The following is a 26,704-nucleotide window of genomic DNA, read 5'->3' on the forward strand; positions in this document are numbered from 1 at the left end:
GCTCTCTCTCCCGTTGCTAGACGGTCGCTGCCCATAGATGTCGTCCATCTGGGTCAGCCACTTCCAGTTTTTCCTGGAAGCCCCACTACGGCCATTGTGGTCTTTCACCGCACGATAGTCGCTTTTTAGCTTTTTCAGTTTGTCGCGGCACTGCTGGAGAGTTCTGTTGTAGCCGCGTTCAGACATCAACTGAGAAAGCTGGAGATACACTTTCTCGTTCCTCGTGGCCCCGTCCAGCTCTCTCTGGATCCTATCCTCCGCCACCAGGTTCAAAAAGGTCTCCACCTCAGAATTTGACCACGGGACAGATTTCTGAGCAGCCATTGTTGTTGTGTTTTCGAAGAGAAAGGAAGAAGAACCCGCGGGTCGCTCTTTTATGATGTCACATCCTGACTCAGACATCTGGCATCTGATTGGCCAACCCCCCGACCAATCAGAGGCGTGGAGGGTGATGACGGCCCCGCCCCCCGACCAATCGGTGGCGAGGAGGGTGGTGACCTCAGAAATAGTCCCGGCTCAGCCCGCTATAGAACCTCGCTGAAATGGTTACAGAAAAAAGTATCGACTTGGAGCGGCTCTACCCGTCTCAGCCCTAGTGTGAAAGCGCAAAAAGGGGCCGTGGCGGGTAGAACCGAGGAGAAGCGATACTAATGCAAAAGCGGCTTTAGGTTATTTCAAGCAAGGACAGCATCAAGCCATGCTGGGATAAAAACACCTCATAGTAACTCTAAGGACTCTAAGTACGACGAGGATGGGATTCGAACCCATGCGTGCAGAGCACAATGGATTAGCAGTCCATCGCCTTAACCACTCGGCCACCTCGTCTGTTGTGGTGCATAAGGGAGACAAGAATTCATGTAAAATGTTTCCTTTTCCCAGTTTCAGGCTTTGGTAGAAGAATACACAAGTCATGGAGCTGTCATGTGTCAATGTGCATCCACCTTAGATAGCTTAGTTGGTAGAGCGGAGGACTGTAGAACCAGTAAAACAGGTATCCTTAGGTCGCTGGTTCAACTCCGGCTTGAAGGACTGCCATTATTTTTCATCTTCCCAGAGCGGGACTCTATTTCATCGCTGTACTCGGCTATAGCTTTGGCCACTGCCATCTACTTTGTTTGGGACATCTGAGTTGTTACACCACGTGTGTTTCCACATGTTCCAATCAAAAAGGGCTAATGGCGCCTCTGGCCACTTGTAAATCTAGGTTATTCTTGGTTATTCCTGGTTGTGACAGCCAATCGTGTTCCTGCATCTATCCAAGAATTAACCAAGAATTGACAGCTCCGACCAATCAGGGCTCGGTAAATTTCTGGATGTCCTGGCAACATCCAGAAATTGACCAATCAGGAGCGAGTACAGGCTCCGCCCGCTGCGGAGCTGCTGGGGATGTTTTTTTCCCGTTTACTCTGTTTAGAAAAACAAGCCTGAAGATTGTTTCGACTACAGCAAATCCTCCCCCCACACATTTTCCGGATGTTTCAGAAGTAAGTGCAAATACATTTTTATAGGAAGATCTGTGCCGTAGCTCTGTAACGTACATGCTACTAACGGTGATGTAAGGGCTGATTTACGGTTTTGGGACGGATGCTCAGTCCTGTGAATGTAAAGTTATGTACGGATAAACAATACAATGCAGTGCAAAAAGGGAATAAAGGATCATCAACTTTTTAAGAACAAACCTTGGCGAATTATAATGATTGAAAATCGGATATAGGAGTAAATCAGATGAGCATGATTTGGCTTTGTAGATCAATCTAACAAAACATAAAGGAGTTTTCCTCCAAATTGGCAATAAATCTTTACAATCCATTGTTATAAACCATAGATATTTTCAATCCCTGTTCTTAATATTAACAACAATAGTGTTGCTACAATAGCATTAATAAGTAAATACAGTGTATATAATTAGTAGAATGTGAATAAACTACAACTCTCCATCCCCTGGGGGAATCATGATGGTACTTGCAGGCATTCATTCACTGTTTAGCATGAGATAATCCACACTACAGTCTTAAATATGTATTTGCTAATAAACAGACACAGTTACACATCTATGTGTCTGTGTGACTAATGTTCCAATTGTTCAAGTATTGCATTTTATTCATTTTATTCATACACTTTTTATTTTATTTTTGAATCTAGTGGAGCCGCGTTTTAGGAGACGGGCAGATGGAAGCCTGAACTTAACTGACACCATAGAAGCATCAGAGCACCAACAGGTAGATAAACTAAGCAAGAACAAGGTCTTGACTGTTTAAAAAATATATTAACAATTCAAAATATCTCATTACAAAATAATAACACTGAAAAAAGTTGTGTTTTAATAGTATGTATGGGATTGTATTTTTCAGATCTTTCATTGACAGTCCAGCTCAGTGGCCTGACTGTAACAGGGTGGTGGAGGCGTCTTCCTGACCCTCTCTACCCAAATGCTGTGCACTGTGAGAGCAGTGATGATTTGGGGCTGTCGCTGGGTAACACGGACTTTCAGAGGCTCTGCTGGGATTTGAACCCAGGATCTCCTGTTTACTAGACAGGTGCTTTGACCAACTAAGCCACAGGGCCTCTGTAACCTCTCACTTAGCTCGTCTCCATGGTGATTTCTCTTACCAAAAACAACCCGGGCCTCACATAATAATGTTGCATAACCCCGCCCAGGAGCCAGCCAGGAAAGTAGTGGAACAGGTTTGTGTACTAAATATATCACAGTGAGGTGAAATAAAGCTGCTCCAGAGGAAGAATGAACTTGTTGTGTCAACAGGGTTTTTATAACAAGTTGAAGACGTGTGTTGAGGGCCCTGTGGCTTAGTTGGTCAAAGCATCTGTCTTGTAAACAGGAGATCCTGGGTTCAAATCCCAGCAGAGCCTTTAAACTCTCAATAGTAAGGATGTAACTCATGCTAAGTTTCAAACCAACCAAATCTTGCTAAGTTTAAAACCAAAGAATTTGTAGAGGATTCTTCCACATGTTTGAATCAAGTCTTCACCTTCACCTCTCACATGGTGGTTGAGTTATGAGAGCAACATTAACTTTGAGCTGCCAGTGTTTAAAATAGCTACATGGGTTGGTCTAAATCTGCTCCCTCTTTGACATATATGTCACACTAGACTTACTAAAAAATAACCAACTTGATGTATGTTTCAGATGTGACTGTACAGAGTTGTCTCTGTAACGAGGTAACTTCTCAGTTACCTCGTCTCCATGGTGATTTCTCTTACCAGAAACTACTGGGCCCACACATGCTAACGGTGATAAATAGAGAGTTTCTCCACAATATTGAACACTGTTCTTTTCCAAAAGATTGTACCTAAAAACAGAATAACTAAGGAGTGAAGGATCCTGTTATTTCATGGAGGGCGTAAAGAACTTTTCAAAGGCTCCGCTGAAGTCTGAGTGGCCTATTGCACAAAGATCTCTGTACCAAACTGTTCAGAGAGGTTATATTAGTCAAGTCCTTCCAGATAACAACGTTTATGATAATCCAGTGTTCATATCCTTATAAACTTTGTTATTGATGGAGGTAATCTGAAAGAAATCCTCACTGTTACTTTTGAATCAGGCCGAACATTTCTGATTGAATGGAGAACCCTCTGAATCCTAATGAAACGTTGTAGGACACATATCCCACTTTCTTGTGACTTCTGAAACTAGTTTAGTGTACAATGCACTTTTCCTCTAGTCTTCATTTTATTTGAACACCAGTGCGGTGATGAGATCTGTGAGAACAGTTTTGAATCTTTAGTGATCAGGAACATGTCTCTCCAGAACCTCATTTGGATGTTTTAGCATCTTCTGCTGCAAGGCCAGGTTGACTTCCAGCACCTGGCGTCTCATGTACAAAGAGTGCATGGATTTAATTGTGAATCCTTGCCAGGAATAAAATCATCTGATGATCCAGTCTTCATCCTGGACCAGCAGATCAGAGTGGTCCCTAAAGACTCACTCCGTACTGCATCCTGCCATCAGCAGGTTCCTCTACCAGAGCCAAGGCTGACGCTGGGATTTGCGGTATACATCATTTTGTACCAACCTTTAGTTTTTGGTTCAGACCATTTGGTTAATTGTGAAATTGTTGCATTTCGACTCCTGTGTAACCTATTTGGTGATGTGGGGACTGTCGTGTCCTTCACGTGTGATGGTGAACTTGTTGTTGAAGTCACTTTTCCTCATATGTTGGACTTCACTGCATCCCCAGTGAGTGTGGCCATTGGACAAAACCTCAGAAATGTGAGTGCACCAGAATTAATGTGTGCGTGAAGGACCACAACTTTTCACATTCAAGTCACTTTTTGAACACATAAACATGAGCGTAGAAAGCACATGAGGCCCCTGATGGATGAGTTTTAAATCACAGTTTTGTCTGAGGTTAAGAGATCCAAGACTTAACAAGCCTTTTTTTCCCCATTCAAATATTAATCGTTGTTGGCAGGATTTGAACCTGCGCGGGGAATCCCCAATGGATTTCGAGTCCATCGCCTTAACCACTCGGCCACAACAACCACTCCTATATGTGTGAATCTGCAGAATCAGACAATTTAGAGACTTTTTAAAACTGGATGATTTTACTTTATCAAGTTGACACATATTTATATCCTCATTTTTGTAATCCTGTTGTTTTGTTGTTCTTAAATCATTTTGAATTGTACATGAAATGTGGTATACAGATAAACTTGCCTTGTGTCTCCTGATAAAGAAATCAAATTCCTTTTGTTTAAAGATCATCTTTTGTTCCTCCTTTCATCAAGGCAGGTGATGGTGCAGATTTGAACAATTCCAGGTACATATCAAAGTTCTCTGTTGCAGCTAAAGTTAGTCTGGTTGGTGAACTCGTGAGGATGGATAAAACAAAACTGAAAGTTCATTATGACCCTGATGTGAGTTGAACACATAACCTTCTGATCTGGAGTCAGACGCGCTACCATTGCGCCACAGAGCCTTTTCTGACTTTATCTGAGGTTGTTTAATGAACACAAATCTAATCATAGAGGGCAAACTATAGAAACATGATTTGGAAGTACATCAAAGTAAGTGTATTTATATATATACCGTATTTTCGAGACCATCCGGCACGCCGTGTGGAAAGGCGCACCCTCAGTTTTTTGTGTCATTTTTGGATTTAAAACACATACGGCGCACCGAACGAAAAGGCGCCGTCTACACACACATGGAGCGCCACCTTACAACAACACACACACACACACACACACGTGCGTACACAACACACACAAATAGAGCGAAAAAAAAAAAATTAAAGATAAAGCGGGAGCAAAACGTTTGATTGTACTTTATTTAAGTTATTACATTAATCAAACCCATCGAAATCTTCATCCTCCGTTTCTACATTCATCCGAGCCTGATCGCGCTAAGATCGGGAGAACTGATCAGCTGCAACGGGCAAGTCGACGCAGCCCTACGCCGTAGGCTCTGTGTCGGTGTAACGCGGAACCATAAATCAGCCTTTACAATAATACAATGGGCGCATTGTATCATTGGGCGCGCGGCACGTTTAAAAAAAAAAAGACGTTTATATGCGCCTAATTGTCGCAAAAATACGGTATATGAAAAGTGTGGGCAATAAAGTATTTAGTCAGACCACCAGTTGTGCAAGTTCTCCCACTTAACAAGATAGGAGAGGCCTGTAATTTTCATCACAGATATATTTCAACTATAATAGACAAAATGAAAAAAGAAAAATCAGAAAATCACATTGGAGGTGAAATAAAGCTGCTCTGACTGCTTCCGACTTTGTGGAAAAATGTATCCAATGTCTGGTCTTCCACATGGTTGGTTAAAGGCTTCACCTTCTCCTCTCTTTGGTATGCTAACACTTAGGGCCCGATTTACTAAGATCCTAAATAAAGAGTACTAAATTGCGTGTGCACTGAAAAAGTTTGCACGTGCTGTTGTTGCGTGGTTTGCGGGTGATCAACTAAGATTGCGTGCGCAATTGATAACAGGTGCTAACCTCAGAATTTAAATGAGCTGTTGCGTGTCTTACGGTTTGCGAGCGCAAACTTTCCGCCATGGAGAGTGGATGGAAAGCACAGTCACAAGTCACAAGCGCAAAATGAAATTTGATGAGTTGGAGTTAGAGATATTAGTGGAAGAGGCAAATTGTTGTGCCGTATTCAGCACCCCTGCCGTGAAAAGCACCCTCTCGTATATTCAATGATAAGTAGACCAAGAAAAAAAACAAACACACTGACACTTCAATATATTTATATATACACACTCACACAAACACATACTTAGGAGTTTATATTATATATATTTACAAATATTATGGAAGACAACACAGTAAGCAGGCTTGTAACGCTCGCCAATGTAATAATGCCCGCAAACGTAATAAACCACAAACGTAATAAAAATATGCAGTTTTTAATGTAATAATCCTGCAAATGTAATACATTTCCCACAAATGTAATAGTCGCTGCCTACTACAAACGTAACACGCGATTTCCCACAAATGTAATAACTATTACGTTTGCTTAGTTTGTTTTGGTTTAATCAATTTGTGCAAATGGAGGAGGAGGAGAGACCTCATCTCATCATGCGCTTCGGGTTTGCGCGATTCGGGTTTAGGAGCGCACCTTCCATGAGAGAGACGCAACAACTGTTTGTCTGTTTTGGAGGTGGCAAAGACAAAGAATAGATATTTCCTCACAAAGACTGTTACACTGGATATTTGCGAGTACATTACCCAGACCTATGGTGTGCCCAAATTCAGAGCGCACAGAGCGCACAGAGCAGAGGGCGCTTTGCCACCTCGGTGGCAAAGCTGTATCCTGGGGTGCCAATGACGTGATCTGTAGTTTGCATTATTCGTTTTGGAATACTCAATTTAGATATATACTGCATGGGATTTGGATCAGAATAATGGCTGTACACAAGTATTTACAGCTGATAATGAATCACTGTGAATACATCAATGTCAGTTACGTGTATTGAATGGATGGATGACAACTAAAAGCGTAATCAGACAAGCTTTTCAGTGTTATTTTGGACATAAACTAACATGACAGCTCGGACATCATTTTTAATCATCTCTCCAGTCTTGATGCTCCGGTCAGCTGGAGACAATTGTCTCCAGCTGACCGTGGCATGCCGTGGCAATTATAGCCATTATTCTGAGTCCAAATCCCATGCATCTAAATTGAGTATTCCAAAACAAATAATGCAAACTAGTAGATCACGTCATTGGCGCACAATAAGAAACACATTTTTCTCCATGAAAACACGTGATTTATTTATTATCACAAATAAAAAAAATGAAGATGCCTCCTGAGGCAACCTTTTGCTGAATAATACTCGATTTAACATTCAAATAAAATATTTCTCCTTTTGCATGTGGAGATTAGCACCTTCCTTTCGAACGTATTAAATACAGACGCAATCACAATCCCCGCAAAAACTTTCAGGCTTGGTAAATCTCATTGCGCGTGGTAAATGGAGATATTTGCATTTTCCCCTCCCAGTATTTAGCGCGTTCTGCCGAGTACGCCCCATATTGATTATTCATCAGGGCAAAAGTACTAAATGGATAGCGTGTGTTATTTTGCGCACGCTATTCTTTGCACGCTGTTAGTAGATCAGCTGGCACCTTGGTTTGCGGGTGCTGTCAAGTTTGCACAGGTTTTTACACACGCAAACCTTTAGTAAATCAGGCCCTTAGTATATTTAACAATGGCAAGCACCAGGGGCGATTTTAGCATCAGAGCTTTGGGGGGGCTCAGCCTACCAAAGTTCATGGACCACAGAACCCCTAGGGGGGTCCGGGGGCATGCCCCCCCGGAAGAAAAATTTGTAGATTTTAAGTAAAAATGGATCAATCTGGTGCACTTTGAGGTCAAAATGAAGAGACTAGATCTATGAAGACCTATACACATCAATATCTTCTTTACTGTTCTGTGGTTTTACAGCGATGAAAAAATAATTGTTTCCCTATATATATTCTGCATACAGGTTATGGTAGAATTTTGCTTGCATAAATAATACCAAAATCACTTCAGGGGAGACTCAAGTAAAGTAATATTTTGCTTTGTAGGCAAAAGTAAAATTAAATCAAATCAAATGGAACTTCCTAACTTATTGGCTGGAATAATATTCCGACAAGATAATAATATACTGTAAGCTAAAGCAGGAGTTTGCAGTCAACTAGTTGAAAAGCAGCCACTTGCGATTCTGAAGGGCTTAATTTCATTCAGAAGACAAGAGACCCGTTTGAAAATATGTTCTTCACTTATGCCCATATTGTTTCTCAAAAGACATTGCATCCATTTAGACCCGCTTTACTGCGAGCTAGCATGATGGCTGGCTGGCTTGGTGTGTCATGGTAGCCTTGCCAATCGTCACCTGTCTGGCAGGCACATGACAAGTTATTTTGTTTAGCTACTACAACGGTATGCGCTAATTTGCACATCAATATGCGCTAATTGAGTAACTAACGACTCTGACTGCTCAATGCTCACCTCACAGTTTCATCATGAGTGGGGACTGGGGAGAATGATTGTTGACTGTAAAAGGCTACTTCGTTGTGTGTGTGTGTGTGTGTGTGACCTGTGTGAAGTGAAGGGATTAGGCACATAGATGGAGGAGGGAGCGCCTGGCAGTAGCGGTTCTAGAAACTTTTCGGGTGGGCTGAGTCAGGGCCCCCTTGGTGGGATGAACCCCCCTAAATGTTTGTCAGCACACCCTAAGAACATAGAGGGGGGAACTCACACACAGCGCATTGAGTGGAATCAGAAACTGCTAGTAATGACCACCAGAGGGGAAAAAAAAAAAAAAAAAAAAAAAAAAAAAAATTGTCTCTATTTTTTTGGGGGGGCTGAGACTTCTTTTGGGGGGGCTCAAGCCCCCCCAAAAAGGGCCTAGTGGCGCCCCTGGCAAGCACATTAACTAAAATGGCAGGATTAACTGTTTTTTTTTTATAAGAAAGTGGAGCAACTCGTGGACCACATGGCCTAATGGACAAGGCGTCTGACTTCGGATCAGAAGATTGAGGGTTCAAGTCCCTCTGTGGTTATAGAGCCTTCAGATAGTTAGAACTGTGTCCTGACTCACATTCACTCTTTACTAAAGGGTGAATATGGTGGAGGGGGTAGCTAAGTGTCCTCTAAAGACTCTTTAGAGGACACTTTGGTTTAGCTACCCTCTCCGGTTATTGCAAAAATGAGACATTAGAAGTTCTCCAATAGAATGACAACACAGAGAACATTCACTAAGAGCAGGAGTACTTTTGACAAAGTACTCTGCTTTAATTAATCCCTGCAGTCAGGGATAGGCCTACATGTCAGGACCTGCTGTTGCTGCGTTCCATTTACCTCGGAACTCGGAACTGGGAATGACGTCACAGCCGAGTTATCAGCGTTCCAGTTACAAAGTAGGTAAACAAGTTTGTAGTTCGCATATACCACATGAAAAATGTAAATTACACTATAGCAGCATATATATACCGAACAATACTTGTATACGACTGATTTAGTGTGACCAAAACTAGAATGAAGTGCTACGAATTTTTACAGAGCTCTCTTCTACTGTTTACAACCGGGGCAGCCATATTGGAATGTGAACTCGGGGGTGGTGAAGACTCTCCCACTTTCCCAGTGGGAAATCCCACTTCGAGGGGCGTTCCAGTTGAAAATTCTGACTGGGAACTGGGAAATCCCCACTTCCGAGGCCAAATGGAACGGAATGGAATGGAATGTTAGTCTCCTAGAGGGGCGGGGCAGTCACGTGACACAGATACAGGAACAACCGGAGTGGGGGAGAGTTTATAAAACGTCTCTGCTTTAATCCCACATTTTCAGCAGCAACGCCCGAGTGTTTGCAGACGGACCGGGACCAGAAGAACCAGAACCAGGAGATGGACCAGAACCAGAACCAGGAGATGGACCAGAACCAGAACCAGAACCAGGACTCCTCATCCAGCAGGACTAAAGCTGCTGGTCTGCAGGTCAGTATTCGGGTCCAGAACCAGAACCCGAACCAGAACCAGAACCCGCTCGTTCTCGGTCCGTCTGTTTCCTGCTGACGAACCGAACCTAAAGGTTGATTTATGGTACCGCGTTACACCGACGCAGAGCCTACGGCGTAGGCTCTGCGTCGGTGTAACGCGGAACCATAAATCAACCTTAAATCGTAGAGACGTCGCATGGAGAGCGTTTGCTCATTAACATCATGTCGCCCTGGGATCAAATAAGATCCAGTTATATATTTAAAATGGGAGAGCAATTCAATCTTAAGTGTAAAAAGTAAACTAAATAAGTTCCTACTTGATGTTTAGAGGTTTGTTGCTGCTGCTGATGTTACTGATGCATTTTCACATCCTCACATTAAACACACACAAATGTCAACCTAGACATTAAAACATACAATAGAATAGAAAGCCTTTATTGTCGTTATAATAATATAATGAAATTAAGCAGCAGCTCCATAAAAGTGCACACATGTAAAAGACTATTTAAAAACAAAATAAGAAACAGACAATATAAAGATATTTATATACACGATGAAAATGAATGGATGGAAGAATATTGCACATGAATGGATGGAAGAATATTGCACATGAATGGATGGAAGAATATTGCACATGAATGGATGGAAGAATATTGCACATTATGAGGAGCTTATGAGTTCAGAAAGTTCACAGCTTTGGGAAAGAATCTGTCCCTGAGTCTGTTTGTTCTGGCCTGAATGGACCTGAAACTCACCTTTTTAAATGAGCTTTTAACTGAGTCCCCTTTTACTTGTTTAGCACTACTTATTTATTGTTCCTTTACGTCATTTTATTGTTCTCAATTTCCTCTAAAAGGAGACCTATTATGCCATTTAATGTATATTTTAAACAGGCCTTGAATGTCTTAAAAACAATCTAAAGCTTGTTTTTTCTACATAAATCAGAAATTCACCCTGTGGGCCCTGTATCTAGTTTTACCGCTTCTAACTCCTTTTTCTGTGCTTCATTCTAAGGGGGGGCGAGGCTATGATGAGGCTCTGTGCTGATTGGCTCCCTGAATGACGTGTAGCAGGGGAGGGAACAAAGCCTCGCTACAGCCCAGGGACGTAGCCAGAAATTTTGAATAGGGCGGGCCTGAAGAAAAGTGGGCGGGCCAACTTTTGCCAGAGGAAAAATCAATATCATATCCACTAATACCTAGCAGAAACAACCTTAAGGTTAATGATGGGCGTCAGCAGCTTTTGTAATGTGGGGGGGACACTTTTTTTGGGGGGGGTCTGGGGGTCCTCCCCCAGAACATTTTGAAAATAGTAGATTCAATTTCCCGCATTCTGGTGCATTTTACACCCAAAATAATCTTCCTCGCTCTTTATTTTTCCTTAGAGCTGGCATGGTCTGCAATTACTGACTACTATTATGTTTTGGTTTAATTCATAGAGGACTGACACTGACAACTTTTTTTGGCACTTTTTAGGCACTTTATTAAATGAGGATTAATAATGTCATGCAACAAAAAATCTAATGAGTAACTAAAAAGTAATGAGGTAATACAAAATATTCAGTGAACTGCAGAACATACAACTATAACTCAATACAACTATAACTCAATACTCAATACAACCTGTTAAATGTTCCATATCTTCACCCATCTCCTCTTTTATCTGTACATGCTTACAGCAGGATTTCTACAAATAGAACATAACCATCACTAGGGCTGGGCGATATGGACCAAAAGTCATATCTCAATATTTTCTAGCTAAATGGCGATACTCGATATATATCTCGATATTTTTTCTGTGCCTTAATTGGGGTTTCCCCCAAAGTATTATAGCATAGCATCTCTGTTAGCATCTCTGTTAGCTTCATTTTTTTCTGAGGCAAACCCTTAAAAAAACAGTCAGTTTTAATACAAAGCCTCGTGCCAAATGTAAGTAAGTAAGTAAGTAAGTAAAGTTTATTTATATAGCACCTTTCACAGATATAAAATCACAAAGTGCTTTACATTAAAAGAAGGCACACAAATTAAAAGAGATTAAAAAGAAAAGATACCAATAGTATACATATATATAAAAACCTAGATAAAATTAACAAGGTACAGAAAACAGCACTGGGCTGGCATTTTAAATGTCACACAGATACCTTTATTAACAGAGGTCTGCACAATATCAACATGTATAAAACAAATGAAATAAAAATAAACTGCCTGCATATATAGAATAAAAATGCTTCTTGAATAAAATAAAACAAATATCCCTTTCCTGCATAACAATTAAATTAAAATACACTGTGCAATTAATACAATGTAGACAGTAACAGGCAGACTTTTCCACTGAGGTTGACAGTTGTGCAAATAACAAAACATTTGTGCAAATCTCAAATAAAACATTCAAGTCAATTTGTCACAAAATAAGCTATATCAAAATCATTAAAAAAAAAAAATGTAAAAAATTTTTTTTATTTTTTTTTTAAATCGATATAAACGATATTGTCTCGTACCATATCGTGTTTGAAAATATATCGATATATATTAAAATCTCGATATATATCGCCCAGCCCTAACCATCATACATGCCTGGATAGTTGGGGGTCCTGCTCCAGGTCTGGATAGTTGGGGGTCCTGCTCCAGGTCTGGATAGTTGGGGGTCCTGCTCCAGGTCTGGATAGTTGGGGGTCCTGCTCCAGGTCTGGATAGTTGGGGGTCCTGCTCCAGGTCTGGATAGTTGGGGGTCCTGCTCCAGGTCTGGATAGTTGGGGGTCCTGCTCCAGGTCTGGATAGTTGGGGGTCCTGCTCCAGGGCTTTATAGCCGTGTTGGGGCCCCTCTCTGTCTGGGTGGGGGGGGTCTCTGCAGTGGCGTCCCCTGTAGTCGGGGGCTTGGACGGCTCTGTGTGGACGGCTCCACAGGACGGTGTTGGTCTATCAGCTCAGCCAGACTCCATTTCTATCACCAGGGTGGGGGTGCCGGGTGTGTCTGCATCTGTATAGTAAGCTGTGTGTGTGTGTGTGTGTTGTATGAATGAGGGTACGGGGAGTGGGGGGGTCAAGGGGGAATATAAAAGTAACAATGTTACATTGAGAATACATCACAACCATAACAAAAACTAAAATACCCCCCACTGAGGGCTGGGCAGGTTTAGATGGTATTAAAATTGTTATCTCACAAAACATATCGAAGAGAAAAAATAAAAGGAAATCTTGGAATCATGAGGTAGTACAGTGGCCCCACCAACCCCCCACCCAAATCTTTAGTAGTAAAAGGCACATAAAAAGAGGAAACAAAGTTGGCAGGCGTATTGATATCTAAACCTTGAGCTTCTCAAACGTCAAGGGTCCACCATGTTCACTCTCTCACGGTATAATCTATGTAGCATGAGAATCGTGGAAATAAGTTAAAAAGGGTTGCCAGGTCTTATAAAATTCACCCTCTGAGCCTCTAATTGAAAATCTTATTTTCTCTAGAGTAAAAAGTGCATAATGTCTCGGAGCCACTGAGTGTGTGTGGGCGAGGCCGTCCCCTTCCATCTAAGCAGAATGGCCGGCCTGGCCAGCAGGAGAAAGATCATATGACGCTCAGTAGATCGTCATCGCTACAACGACCGAACAAAGCAGTCATAGGGTGTGGAAAAGTTCATTCCAAAAAACTTGTAATCGCGGAGGCACAGCCAGTACATGTGAAAAAGAGTTGCGTTGTCAAATTTGCATTTATCACAGGTAGGACTGCAGCTATCGAATATTTTAGTAATCGAGTATTCTACTGAAAATTCCATCGATTAATCGAGTAATCGGATAAAACATATTTTTGTTTAGTTAAAGAGCAATTATAAATATACATAAGATGTTAGATGTTAATTGACATTACTAAGACTAAATTAAATAATGCAGTAGGTGCATGGCTGTGCATTTAAAAACCCTGAACTTACACCAGTCGACCAAATTCACTGCCTTCACTCAAAAAACTAAGGATCTTACCAAGAAATGTTGTTATTTCTAACCTAAAAATGCCATTACACCTGATAACACACATAACTTAAAAGGTTAGGTGTTTTTCCCTCGTGTTTCAATTGAACTTTCATTTGTGTCAAGCACATTTTAAGTTCTAGTTAAGTTTTAAGTTAGAGTTTTGGCAGTGTTCAAAATAAAATTATGAGACCTGCTGTATTGGAGCACATTTTCTTAAGTCTAGTTAAAACTGTAGCGGGAACAGATGTTTAGAGGAACCTATGTATGTAACGGGTGAAGGCTGATTTATGGTTCCGCGTTACAACAACGCAGAGCCTACGTAGCCTACGGCGTAGGCTCTGCGTCGATTTAACGTGGAACAATAATTTTGGCGGGGAACATATAGGATAACGGACAAATATAGAGTGGATTAAAAATAAAAGTGAAGCACATGTGTCTCCCGCCTGGGCCATTGCAGACTGCCTGAGCATGGCGTGTTACTAAAACCAAACAAATCCTTCTCTTTCTTCTACCTTTTACGTGCGCGGCGGCAGCGCGTTGTGTCGCATTAAATGTAGTCTGGCCGTAATACCTGCTTTGAGCTGGTGAAATTAAACGATTCCTCGAGGCAGAGAAAATTCCTCGATCATTTTTTTTAATCGAATTACTTGAATTATTCGAGGAAACGTTTCAGCCCTAATCACAGGTGGGGGTGATGTTCGGGTACATGCTGGCTAGGCGTGTAACGATACACTAATCTCACGATACGGTAAGATACACGATATTGAGGTCACGATAGCGATACGATATTATAGCAGTATTTTTTTAACAACCTAGAATGAGGAACATATGACTGGAAAAAAATTGTCTTTTATTTGAAAGACACACAATACAAAACAATGCTGTGCGTTTGCCCTATTGTAACAGTTTGTAATGCTTTATAACTGTTTAAGTTTTAAAGAGAAAGCCAGGCCAACCATTTTCCACAAACTGAACTAAAAGTAAATGTCAGGTTTGCATTATGCATCTTCAGTTTCATACAAGTACAAATATTTAGACACAAACTGAATAGTTTCTCTCATTTATGATTTGACTTTTTTCTTTTCCAGAAATGTAACAACTAAAATTAAATAAATTAAATAAATAAAAGTAAAGAAATACATACAATTTTACATCATAAAAAATATTGATTCATGCTCACCTTATAAGTGTAAGAGGATATTTATTTTTGTTAAGAAGGTTATTTTGGTAATTCGGGGTTCATTATTTTATAAATATATTCTTTATATTCTGATGTAAATTAGGGACTATAATTACACTAGTCAGTTTATCTGTATTGCTTAGTATGTGTTGTGGCGATCTGCCAGGACGTGCGTCTGCGAGCAGGTGCGCGTGCATGTGTATGCGCGTGTCCCAGCGAGGCGCCGCAGCTGCGCGCCACAGGTGAGCGCAATTGGGCTGATAACAGCTTGCGCCAGAGACACTGAGATGACACGAGTTGTTCATGGCGCTGACAGCAACAGAAAGGCAAATATTATACAGAAATCAATAGGGATCACTAGAAAATCACATGGGAAAGAGGAAAAAGAGCAAAGAGGCTACCGGTGAGCTCACGTTTCCCTTTTAAATGATCTCCGTTTCTACCTGCGTGAGGAGTTATATTGCGGTCTGCTTAATTATTTGTTTGTTCATTTACTCATACATTTATTCCTTTGTTTGCTTTGGCTTAAATAAAACGAACTCTGTTATTATTTCATCTAAAAGGATTAAATGATTATGAAATCATTGAATGCTAAAATCATTTGAAATATTTGATTTCATTAAAATTAAGTTTGATTTACATGTCATAAAATGTGTAAAATCTTGGTTAAACCACAAGGTAAAATGTTAACTTAAAAGTTGGCTTACAGTTTAAAATTAAGAAATGGATCATTAATATAGGCCATTTACATTTATGTTAAGTTTAATTTGATCATTTGCTTTAGATGTTTAAACTGAAATAATGATTAATGCATGTTTAATATAGGCTATTTATTTTGCCTAGTTAGATGTGGTTTGTGTTTGAAAGTCTGATTGATTTACATTGTATTTGATACTGCTTTAATTTGATTATTTTCTTTGTCCCTTTTTAAAGGTTTTTCACCTAGCTAACTGAACAACTAACTGACAAACTGGTCAATAAAAGACTTAAGCGAGTGAAATCCTGAGTCTGGTCCAAATCCTTCCTTTTTCAAGTGTGGGAAACCCATGCCGTTCGAGATACACTTGACAGTATCTTTTAGATTGGGTGGAGTGATACGCCACAGTACGGCACTAGGTGTGCTGTGTTGATGTTCTAAAATCCTACACTGTTGAGCGGACATTAAAGTACACTGGAACTCAGCAGAAGTTGTCCCCGTGTTTATCCTACTCACGACCCCAAAAAGGTTTAAAGGGGACATATTATGGCATTTAATGTATATTTTAAACAGGCCTTGAATGTCTTAAAAACAATCTAAAGCTTGTTTTTTCTACATAAATCAGAAATCCAGCCTGTGGGCCCTGTCACTAGTTTTACCGCTTCTAACCCCTTTTTCTGTGCCTCATTCTAAGGGAAGGGGGGGGTATGATAATGAGGCTCTGTGCGGATTGGCTCCCTGAATGACGTGTAGCAGGGGAGGAGAATAAACCTCGCTCCGCCAGAGCAGCCCGAGCCTGTAAATTATCACAACACTGAATTTTCACAAATGGCAACTTTATTGTTAAAAAAATAAAATATGAGTTGTATATAAATAACATTTATGCACTATTTCAGCCGGATCTGCCCGGCGGATGCTGAACGCTGGCCCCGGAGCCACGGCGGGCACCCAGCATGGCTCCGGGGCGCATCGCCCGTTACCGGTGATCAAACCGACAGATTTCGCTGAAAATCTCGGAGGGTGAAGCTGGTCCAGCCTGGGACGTACCCCAGAAATCCCTGCTCCCAAAGCGGCTGGGAACCTGGACAATTTAGTCGGACGGACCGCGCTTTGGGAACCAGGAAGTAGGCTGGAGCAGTGCGCATCACCGCAGGTTTAACCAGGGAATCTGACCGGTTCCGACCGGCCGGGACCGCAGGAACCCGCCTGGACTGGTAGCAGGGACTCCGACCAGCGGAATTTCAGCCGGATCTGCCCGGCGGATGCTGCGCGCTGGCGCCGCAACCCCACGGGCGCACAGATCGGCTCCAGGGCGCATCCTGTGCGCATCGCCCGTTACCGGTGATCAAACCGACAGATTTGGCTGAAAATCTCGGAGGGTGAAGCTGGTTCGACCTGGGACGGACCCCCGAGGACCCAGCCCCCAAACCACCCGGGAACCTGGATGATTTAACCTGGATCTGCGGCACCGCGGCGCCGCGTCCGACTGGCTCAAGGAAGGACCGCTCCAGCCGGCGTAGAGAGCTGGTTGTGGGCGTGATTTCAGCAGCGGAGGCTGAACCTATGGAAATGAGCGCCTATGGTGACGTCACCATAGGCGCAGATTCAGAATGGCTCAAAAAAAGGTCACGTGACACTGGAAGACTCAGTCAGGGGGGGGAGCAGACCCTGCAGAATTCCATGGTATTTTGTCTCCCCTGTGCTGGCAGGGTGAGGGGAGACCACTTTATATATGTTAAAACAAGAAAAAACGTGTTTTTCATAATAGGTCCCCTTTAATTTAATAAGGTAAGGCTTAACTCTACACCAGCCTTACATAAGTAAAAGTTCAGAGCTCAAAACGGGATCGCAAAACGGTACTAGTTTCTTCTGAGCTAGTAAGATTTTGGTCCGCAGGTCGAGGCGCGGTCGTCACGCGTGGTCGGATGCACATTACTAGTCAACACAATAGATTAATATTAATAACCCAATATCGCGATACACTTTGTCACCTCCACGACACGTATCGCGACGTTTTTGTATCGCGAAATTTCGTGGCACGATATATTGTTACACCCCTACTGCTGGCTATTTTGGACTTTGAGATATGGGCTCTATGAACAACTTTAAATTAGAGATGCACGATCAGGATTTTGAGGGCCGATCTTGAAAACCAGTATCTGCCGATCCCGATTTTGCCGATCACCGATCACAGCGAGAAATCCATAAATTGACATGACACTGACATTGTATTATTAGGTATAAAAATTAGGAGATGAGAAAATATCATGAATTGACTGTTTTATTTAAGGCTTTGTGCAATATTTCACCCTCTAGACACTCTTAGAAACGATTTCAGGGATTAAAGTTCTCCGTCTCTAGACGGATTTCCGGCAATTGGAAAATGAGGGGAAAAAAGAACAAAGAACATTTGCACGTGTGTTTTTTTGTGGTACAGTTTAAACTATCCAATGAAATCATGTTGGGCATTAAACTAACACTGTTGTAAACCAATAAAGCTAGCCAGAGCCTTGGTATCAGCCAATCAGAAACGGAGGAGGGCGGGTTCGTCCCTGCTCTTCAGGGAAGACGGACTTGTCAGAGACTGGGGGACCAGTAGTCACGTCATTTAATTCACACACGTGCTTGGTGTGAAACTATCAAACAATGAACACGGCGTCGAAGAGCAGCCGTTGCGTTAACATATTATCTATATTTACCATAGCTTGTTTGGTTTCTTCTGTTATTGGACACACGGTTTGTCATGACACTCCTGGAAAATGCCAGGTGCTTCATGTCCAGCTGTGTGTCTGGTGACAGAATAAATTAAACAAGCTGAAATTATTTGTTTACTGCATGAGCTGTTGCAATTTCATTCTTTTTTGCACTTTAAATGGATATTGAAAGACCCATTTGAGTTATTTATTTTTTAGTTATTTCATAGTAATTATTGTGAAATTATTATTTCACTAGTTATTTTACAGTCATATAATTCAGGCAACAGCTCAAAAACATTTTTAATAACACTAACCCACATTAATATCGAATCGAATCAAATGATTAAAAAACAGAAAACAGAAGGGCTAATACAGCATTTAACTTTTTTTACTTGAAACCTGTGGGAAGCGACCGCACAGCAGAAAAGGGGCCGTTCTTAAAGGGAAAGTTCGGTTTTTTACAACCTGGACCTTATTTCTGGCATTTGTTATGGTCGTATACTCACCCAGGCAAGTTTGGTGTCATTTGGAGTCCTTCGGAAGATATTAGGGGGTTTTTTGCGAGCCGCTTCTCCATATAACGGTAGTGAACGGGGCACAGCGGGACACAGACGATGCAGCGTCTAAATAACACATGATTGCTGCGAAACTCTTCATTTATTTTATGAATCACTAGATCTGCTTCCAGGACCTGTTGTCTACATCCGGGGCTGTGTGTGTAACAAATAAATCAGTTTGTAAACAAGACCTCTGAACTCATGACGTCATCTCTGTGCGCGCACTCTGTCCTCCGTTCAGTGAGCTCTTCAGCCGTATACTCTGGCTCAAAACGGTAAGGACGTCCATCATATTCAAAGTCGTCGTCCACAACCTCAGAATTTGACAAATATTCAGACATGTTTCAAATAACTAACAGTAGCGAACTCCAGCTGTACACAGAGTTGTGTCTGGGATGCGCGATGCGCCAGGCCAGAAAAGAAAAAAATAATATGCAGAAAATAAGCGACGTATCTATCCATTCATTCAGAAATAAAAAATAATTTCCATTTGGGAGCTGTCATATGAGAGTTTTATTCAGGGACTGTTTTGTGTACACGAGCTTTGAGACCACCAGAATGCACCATTTTGAGTCTATTTTTCAAAATCTTCCGGGGGGGCATGGCCCCTGATCCCCCTAGAGGGTTCGGGCGCGTTGCGCCCTCACTCGTCCACGTCGAGAATTTCCCTCTTTTTTTGGGACAAGCCGTTCTGATGCCTGCATAATAGGTCCCCTTTAAAGGAGCCGTCTGTAAGAAATGGCCAAAACTGGTACTGCAGTCACTTTCAAAATATTGTTGAGCGGCGTGTACCCTCCCCCTCCTCCCCCCGACCAGAGGTTGCCAGGTAGGCTGCAGAATGCAGCAGGAACGTAGGCTGTCATGGCTGCGATAATTAGAGCCAAGCTGGCAACCCGGATGCCGAAACAATACTGACTTGGTGATTGGGAGATAGGTGGAGGGTGGAGCTTCAGGCCAAAACAAAAAATGACAACATAAACATCAGTTGAGGGCTGCAACTCCTCTTTTTAAACTGGAATATCCTGGCTTGAGTGCTGTTGTCAGTGACATAAGTATTTGAAATTAACATGATTTTTAAATGTCTGTTGACATATCAGGGTCATTTTATGATTCATATTATTATTGCTCTTACATACAGCTCCTTTAAATATTAGACAAAGATAACACAAGTAAACACAAAATGCAGTTTTTAAATGAAGGTTTTTATTAAGGGGAAAGAAAAATCCAAACCTACATGGCCCTGTGTGAAAAAGTGATTCCCCCCCAAACCTAATAACTGGTTGTTCCACCCTTAGCAGCAACAACTGCAATCAAGCGTTTGCGATAACTGGCAATGAGTCTTTTACAGAGCTGTGGAGGAATTTTGGCCCACTCATCTTTGCAGAATTGTTGTAATTCAGCCACATTGGAGGCTTTTCCAGCATGAACCGCCTTTTTAAGGTCTTCATTTAGTCTTCATTGAAGCCATTCAGAGGTGGATTTGCTGGTGTGTTTTGGATCATTGTCCTGCTGCAGAACCCAAGTGGCTTCAGCTTGAGGTCACCAACAGATGGCCGGACATTCTCCTTCAGGATGTTTTGGTAGACTTCATGGTTCCATCAAGTCTTCCAGGTCCTGAAGCAGCAGAACAGCCCAGACCATCACACTACCACCACCATGTTTTACTGTTGCTATGATGTTCCTTTTCTAAAATGCTGTGTTACTTTTACGCCAGATGTAATGGGACATACACCTTCCAAAAGGTTCAACTTTTGTCTTTTCAGTCCACAGAGTATTTTCCCAAAAGTCTTGGGGATCATCAAGAGGTTTTCTGTCAAAACTGAGAAGAGCCTTTGTTCTTTTTGCTCAGCAGTGGTTTTGGTCTTTGAACTCTGCCATGCAGCCATTTTTGCCCCGTCTCTTTCTTATCGTGGAGTCATGAACACTGACCTTAATTGAGGCAGGTGAGGCCTGCAGGTCTCTGGATGTTGTTCTGGGGTCTTTTGTGACTCTTGGATGAGTCGTTGCTGCTCTTGGGGTCATTTTGGTCGGCCGGCCTCCTGGGAAGGTTCACCACTGTTCCATGTTTTCTCCATTTGTGGATAAAGGCTCTCACTGTGGTTCACTAGAGTCCCAAAGCTTTAGAAATGGCTTTGGAACCTTTTCCAGACTGATAGATCTCAATTACTTTGTTTCTCATTTGTTCCTGAATGTCTTTGGATCGCAGCATGATGTCTAGCTTTTGAGGATTTTTGGTCTACTTCCCTTTGTCAGGCAGGTACTATTTAAGTGATTTCTTGATTGAGAAGAGGTGTGGCAGTAATCAGGCCTGGGTGTGGCTGGAGAAATTGAACTCGGCTTTCCAAAGATGTGAAAAACCACAATTAATTTATTTTTTAAAAAGGGGGTGCAATCACTTTTTCACACAGGGCTCTGTAGGTTTGGATTTCCCCCCCCCCTCAATAATAAAAACCTTCATTTAAAAACTGCATTTTGTGTTTACTTGTTATCTTTGTTTAATATTTAAATTAGTTTGATCTGAAACATTTAAGTGTGACAAACATGCAAAAAAAATAATAATTAAAGCTGCAAGCAGCGATGAACGGGCCCTCGCACTCATGGCCACCGCCCCCCATAAGCATATCAGAAATGACACCACCTACGACTTTCTATGTCAAACCATTCAAAAGTTATGGCAGAAAATAGGAACTATGAAATATCAACCAATCAGAAGAAGGGGCGGGGCTAATTTGCACCAGTTATGGTCAAGGACTCAAAACCATGTCTGATGACACCACCCACGAGTCTTTATGTCACACCATTCAAAAGTTATGGCAGAGAAAAGTTTTCTAGGGGGTGCTGTTGAGCCATCTTGCCACGCCCATTAATGCAAATCATGAAATATCAAATTTATCGCCAGGCCTGGCTTGCGTCAAAATTTGGTGACTTTTGGGGAACTATCAAATATGGACCAATCAGATGAAGGGTGGGCGCGCTTTTTGGTGTCTAGCGTCCCCACGGTAACGCTTTTGAAAGAGAAAAGTAATGCGCGTTGTCGCAGGATGGAGACGCACATTTTGATGTATAACACACCTGGGTGCACGTTACGATTCGGGCCCTATTAACTGCCGAAGGAATGGCATAAATTGCGCCAAAATTACGCGATTCATTCAAAATGTTCAAAATGGCCGACTTTCTGTTCGGTTTCGGCCATGGCGCCAAGGCTTGCGTGCAAAGTTTGGTGACTTGGGGCACGTTTAGGGGTGCAAAAAGGCCCTCCTTTCGTCGAAAGACAGAATGAAAGACGTACCTAACTTCCAGTATTTCTTAGTTAATAAGTTACAGTATATCTTAAAATGGTGCAAAGATCACTCACTAGATAGTCAATGGCTGGATTCAGAACAAGTGTTTTGCAATGATTTGGAAATCTGGACCAACCTAGACATTCTGAAAAACTTTACTCAATGGAGAGACCAAGCAATAAAGTATCTACAACATATAATCATAAGTGGACAGTTTGTACCTTTTTAATACACTCATTGTTCAATATGGAATTAGCATTAACACATTTTTAGAATACCAACGACTTAAGTCAATAAAAAATATAAACTCAACCAACTGGATCTGCAACTTCCCGCTAAGATAATAGTTACTTAATCTAAACACCCCAAAATTACTATCGAAACTCTACAGGTTTATGTCCAAAATAGATAATTGAGTGTCTTCCGTTTTCCAAATGGGTGGCTGATCTCTCTCTTAACACTAACCAAATCTCTTGGTCACAAATGTGTTTAAATACTTTCACTATGACCAAGAATCCAAACTTGGAACTTATACAGTACAAAGTTCTTTACAGAATACATTATACAGGACAAATGATGTTCCAGATGGGTTTTGCGATCTCTAATATCTGCTCACAGTGCACAGAGAACACCCCTGATAATTATTTGCATGCTTTGTGGTTTTGTACACCGGTACGGAGGTTCTGGATGGAGATTTGTGAGGATTTATCCACATGGCTCAATTAGAGAATTTCAAGTGTGGCCCCCACACTATGGGCCTGATTTACTAAAGGTTTGCGTGTGTAAAAACGTGTGCAAACTTGACAGCACCCGCAAACCAAAGTGCCAGCTCATCTACTAACAGCGTGCAAAGAGGACTGCGCCTCTCAAATGCGCAAAATAGCACACGCAATTCATTTAGTACTTTTGCCCTGATGAATAATCAATATGGGGCGTACCCGCCAGAAATCGCTAAATACTGGGAGGGGAAAATGCAAATTGGTCCATTTACCACGCGCAATGAGATTTACCAAGCCTGAAAGTAATTGCGCGTATTATAATTGCGTCTGTATTTAATACGTTCGAAAGGAAGGTGCTAATCTGCTGCTGCTGTTATTGTGGCAAGGAGGCGACATCCAAAATCAAAGAATACGCAGAGAGAGAGTCTTTATTCTGCTGCATGCTATTTTAAAAATGGTTGCACAAGTTTTATTAAAGGCCACTTTTTCTTTAGTTCTTCGCCTTATATCTTGCCACCTTCTTTTAATGTACCCCCCTCCACTCGCCCACAAGCAGGCCAAGCCTTTGTGCCAAACTTTGTATTTTATTGATTACGTATCTTATTGAACGTGAAATCATCGTTCGTAAATTATATTTAATTAAAACCCCTGCTTATCAATCACAAAACACAGGTTAAACATCATGACCAAATCCACTCCGACCCGGTGTGCCTGTGATCAGCGCAGAGACTGCAGCTTCGCCTAAATTATGGTTCTGCGTTAAATCGACGGCGTAGCCTTCGGCGTAGGGTCGCGGTGCGGTGTGCGTCGCCACATACCCTATGCCGTCGGTTCTGCGTTGGTGTGACGCGGAACCATAAATCAGCCAATCAGGGAGAAAGGGGTTGGGGGAGCTGGGCTGATGTTGATCCGCGGACAAAACTTGTTAAGGAGCATCAAACTCACTCTTATCTACGCGGAAATAACGCTAAAATATATAGAAGGCTTCCCAAAGTGTGATCTATGGTGAAATAGGAAAATTAAGATGTGCAACTCTTCTAAAGGTGAGACATGCATTTAATTGACTTCATGGCGCCAGCCTTGGCGTTTATTATTACGCAAATGTGGAATGTTTGGGTCTGTCTAATTTCATCAAATTAAATTTGGAGATTCACCGTTCACATTTTTATGTGTATGCGTTGTATGAGAGAGAGATGGAGAGGGCGAGGGAGGGAGGGAGAGACGTGGCTTGTACGTCGTTGTTTGTTGTTTTTTTGCAGTTTGGGTGCACAATTGTGTGTGTGTGTGTGTGTGTGTGTGTGTGTGTGTGTGTGTGTGTGTGTGTGTGTGTGTGTGTGTGTGTGTGTGTGTGTGTGTGTGTGTGTGTGTGTGTGTGTGTGTGTGTGTGTGTGTGTGTATTAAAAAGACATTTTGCAGTATGTTGTGTAATTGAAACTGGTTTGCTGTGATCGTTGATGGCAAATTCATATTAAGCATTTACATCGCTGGTTATTATGTGCCCCCCAATTAGATCTTTTCTGCCGCCGACTCTGTTTTAACCTCATCTGCCGTTCTTTTTGTCTTACCAACTGCATTTATTCTATCGCAGATTTTCTCCGATATTGCGTTTCTTTTGGTAATGTTTAAATTTCTTTGCTGTAGTTCATGAATGTGTTTATTTGCCTCTTCCACTAATATTTCTAACTCCACCGTTTTCACCGTCATTTTGCGCTTGCGACTATCCTGCTTTCCATCCAGACTCTCCGTGGCGCAAAGTTTGCGCCGCAAACCGTAAGACGCGCAAGACCTCATTTAAATACTGCTGTTTGCACCTGTTATCAATTGCGCACGCAATCTTAGTTGATCACCCGCAAAACACACAACAACAGCACGCGCAAACTTTTTCAGTGCACACGCAATTTAGTACTCTTTATTTAGGATCTTAGTAAATCGGGCCCTATGTATACTAGGTCACTTGGGAGACATCCACATAGAATCTAACCTGGTTCACTTGGTTCTCACTGCCTTATGTATCGCAAAGAAAACCATTCTAATGAACTGGAAACAAAAATCCAATCTATGTATTAATCAATTTAGGAATCTTCTGTTAAATCATATCAGTAATGAGATAATATCTGCCTCCACTAAACATAATTCGGCAGAACTGCATTCTCTCTGGTCCCCGATTATAGGCTTCATTACCTAGTGGGAGCGGGTGGGTGGTGATACATAAATATCTCTGCTGTTTCTCATCATCATTTGCTGCATCGGCAGGACTTGGAGCTCTCTAGTCTCCCGACGGCTCTGGTTGAACGGCCCGACAAACCATCTCCGATCGCGCTGTTTTCTTTACCAAGATCACAAGAAAAGCAGAGCAGTGATCTTCTCTCCATCCCGTGTTGCTGTCTTGTTTATTCATCTTTACTCCACCAACTCGAAATATTGAATCAGTTTTCTAAGTGAATGGCGCAACGCAGCTCAAACAGCAGGTGTATCCGCCCCTTTAATCTGATTGGTTTACGAGTAAATCGTCCCCCACGTGGGGTGCGCTCTTATGATTGGCTGAAACGAAGGAAGGTATCTGATTGGTTGCAGATCCTTCAGTGTTAAAAAAAACGCATTTGTGAATCGAGTCACGTCAGGGGAGTCTCAAAAGTCACACCCAAATCCAGCGCAGCTCACAGAGGAAAAAAAACGTTTGTAAATCAGGTTATATTTGTGTGTGCATCAAAAATACATTTGTGTATCTTGTCCTACGCACGTGTGAATTGTTCTGTGCATTTGTGAATTTTGTCCTTTTGCATTTGTGGATCGGTGTGTGCATTTGTGAATTATGAGACTGTTCTAGCTCCATACTTGAAACTGAAAAGGCTTTTGATAATGCAGCCAAGATAATGTAAGTCATCTTCTCTGTTACAGAATCCTAAAGGTAGACCCCAAAGATACTGCTGTGATCATTGCGAGCAAGTCTTCACCACTTCATCAAACCTGAAGAGGCATAAGAAAACTCACACTGGTGATAAACCATACAGCTGTGGTCACTGCGGGGTGGCTTTTACCCGACAATTTAATCTAATAAACCACCAACGTATTCACACTGGAGGAGACAAGCCTTACAGGTGTGATCAGTGTGGAGCAGCTTTTGCCCAAAAAGGTTCTCTAACGAGTCACCAAAGCATTCACACTGGAGACAAGCCTTACAGGTGTGATCAGTGTGGAGCGGCTTTTGCCGCGCAAGGTTCCCTAACGAGTCACCAACGTATTCACACTGGAGACAAGCCTTACAGGTGTGATCAGTGTGGAGCGGCTTTTGCCCGGAAAAGTGATCTTACAAGTCACCAACGTATTCACACTGGAGACAAGCCTTACAGGTGTGATCAGTGTGGAGCGGCTTTTGCCCACCAAAGTTCTGTAACGACTCACCAACGAATTCACACTGGAGACAAGCCTTACAGGTGTGATCAGTGTGGAGCAGCTTTTTCCCAGCAAGGTGCTCTAAGGAGACATCAACGTATTCACACTGGAGACAAGCCTTACAGGTGTGATCAGTGTGGAGTGGATTTTGCCCGGCAAAGTGGTTTAAGGAGACACCAACGTATTCACACTGGAGACAAGCCTTACAGGTGTGATCAGTGTGGAGCGGCTTTTGCCCACCAAAGTTCTCTAACGACTCACCAACGT

General features: G+C 42.1%; 1 protein-coding gene and 7 non-coding genes across 8 annotated transcripts in view; 4 read left to right on the plus strand and 4 right to left on the minus strand.

Moving 5' to 3' along the window:
• Positions 1-743: 743 nt before the first annotated feature.
• trnas-gcu (transfer RNA serine (anticodon GCU)) lies at positions 744-825 on the minus strand. Its single transcript has one exon. It is a non-coding gene; the product is annotated as a tRNA-Ser (tRNA).
• A 115-nt stretch (positions 826-940) lies between these two features.
• Positions 941-1,029, plus strand: trnay-gua (transfer RNA tyrosine (anticodon GUA)). The gene is given in 2 exon segments: positions 941-977; positions 994-1,029. It is a non-coding gene; the product is annotated as a tRNA-Tyr (tRNA).
• A 1,462-nt stretch (positions 1,030-2,491) lies between these two features.
• Positions 2,492-2,565, minus strand: trnat-agu (transfer RNA threonine (anticodon AGU)). Its single transcript has one exon. It is a non-coding gene; the product is annotated as a tRNA-Thr (tRNA).
• Positions 2,566-2,794: 229 nt separating this feature from the next.
• trnat-ugu (transfer RNA threonine (anticodon UGU)) lies at positions 2,795-2,868 on the plus strand. The gene has a single exon. It is a non-coding gene; the product is annotated as a tRNA-Thr (tRNA).
• A 1,550-nt stretch (positions 2,869-4,418) lies between these two features.
• Positions 4,419-4,500, minus strand: trnas-cga (transfer RNA serine (anticodon CGA)). Its single transcript has one exon. It is a non-coding gene; the product is annotated as a tRNA-Ser (tRNA).
• A 365-nt stretch (positions 4,501-4,865) lies between these two features.
• trnaw-cca (transfer RNA tryptophan (anticodon CCA)) lies at positions 4,866-4,937 on the minus strand. The gene has a single exon. It is a non-coding gene; the product is annotated as a tRNA-Trp (tRNA).
• A 4,013-nt stretch (positions 4,938-8,950) lies between these two features.
• Positions 8,951-9,023, plus strand: trnar-ucg (transfer RNA arginine (anticodon UCG)). The gene has a single exon. It is a non-coding gene; the product is annotated as a tRNA-Arg (tRNA).
• Positions 9,024-9,755: 732 nt separating this feature from the next.
• LOC133451765 (zinc finger protein 271-like) overlaps positions 9,756-26,704 on the plus strand; it is a 28,173-nt gene continuing 11,224 nt past the window's right edge. The window contains exons 1-2 of the mRNA XM_061730907.1: positions 9,756-9,953; positions 25,943-26,701. Coding sequence (XP_061586891.1) covers positions 9,864-9,953; positions 25,943-26,701 — 849 coding nt within the window. The 5' untranslated portion in view covers positions 9,756-9,863. The remainder of the gene's footprint in view (positions 9,954-25,942; positions 26,702-26,704) is intronic.

This window comes from Cololabis saira, chromosome 10, assembly GCF_033807715.1.
Source record: "Cololabis saira isolate AMF1-May2022 chromosome 10, fColSai1.1, whole genome shotgun sequence".
NCBI classification, from domain to species: domain Eukaryota; kingdom Metazoa; phylum Chordata; class Actinopteri; order Beloniformes; family Belonidae; genus Cololabis; species Cololabis saira.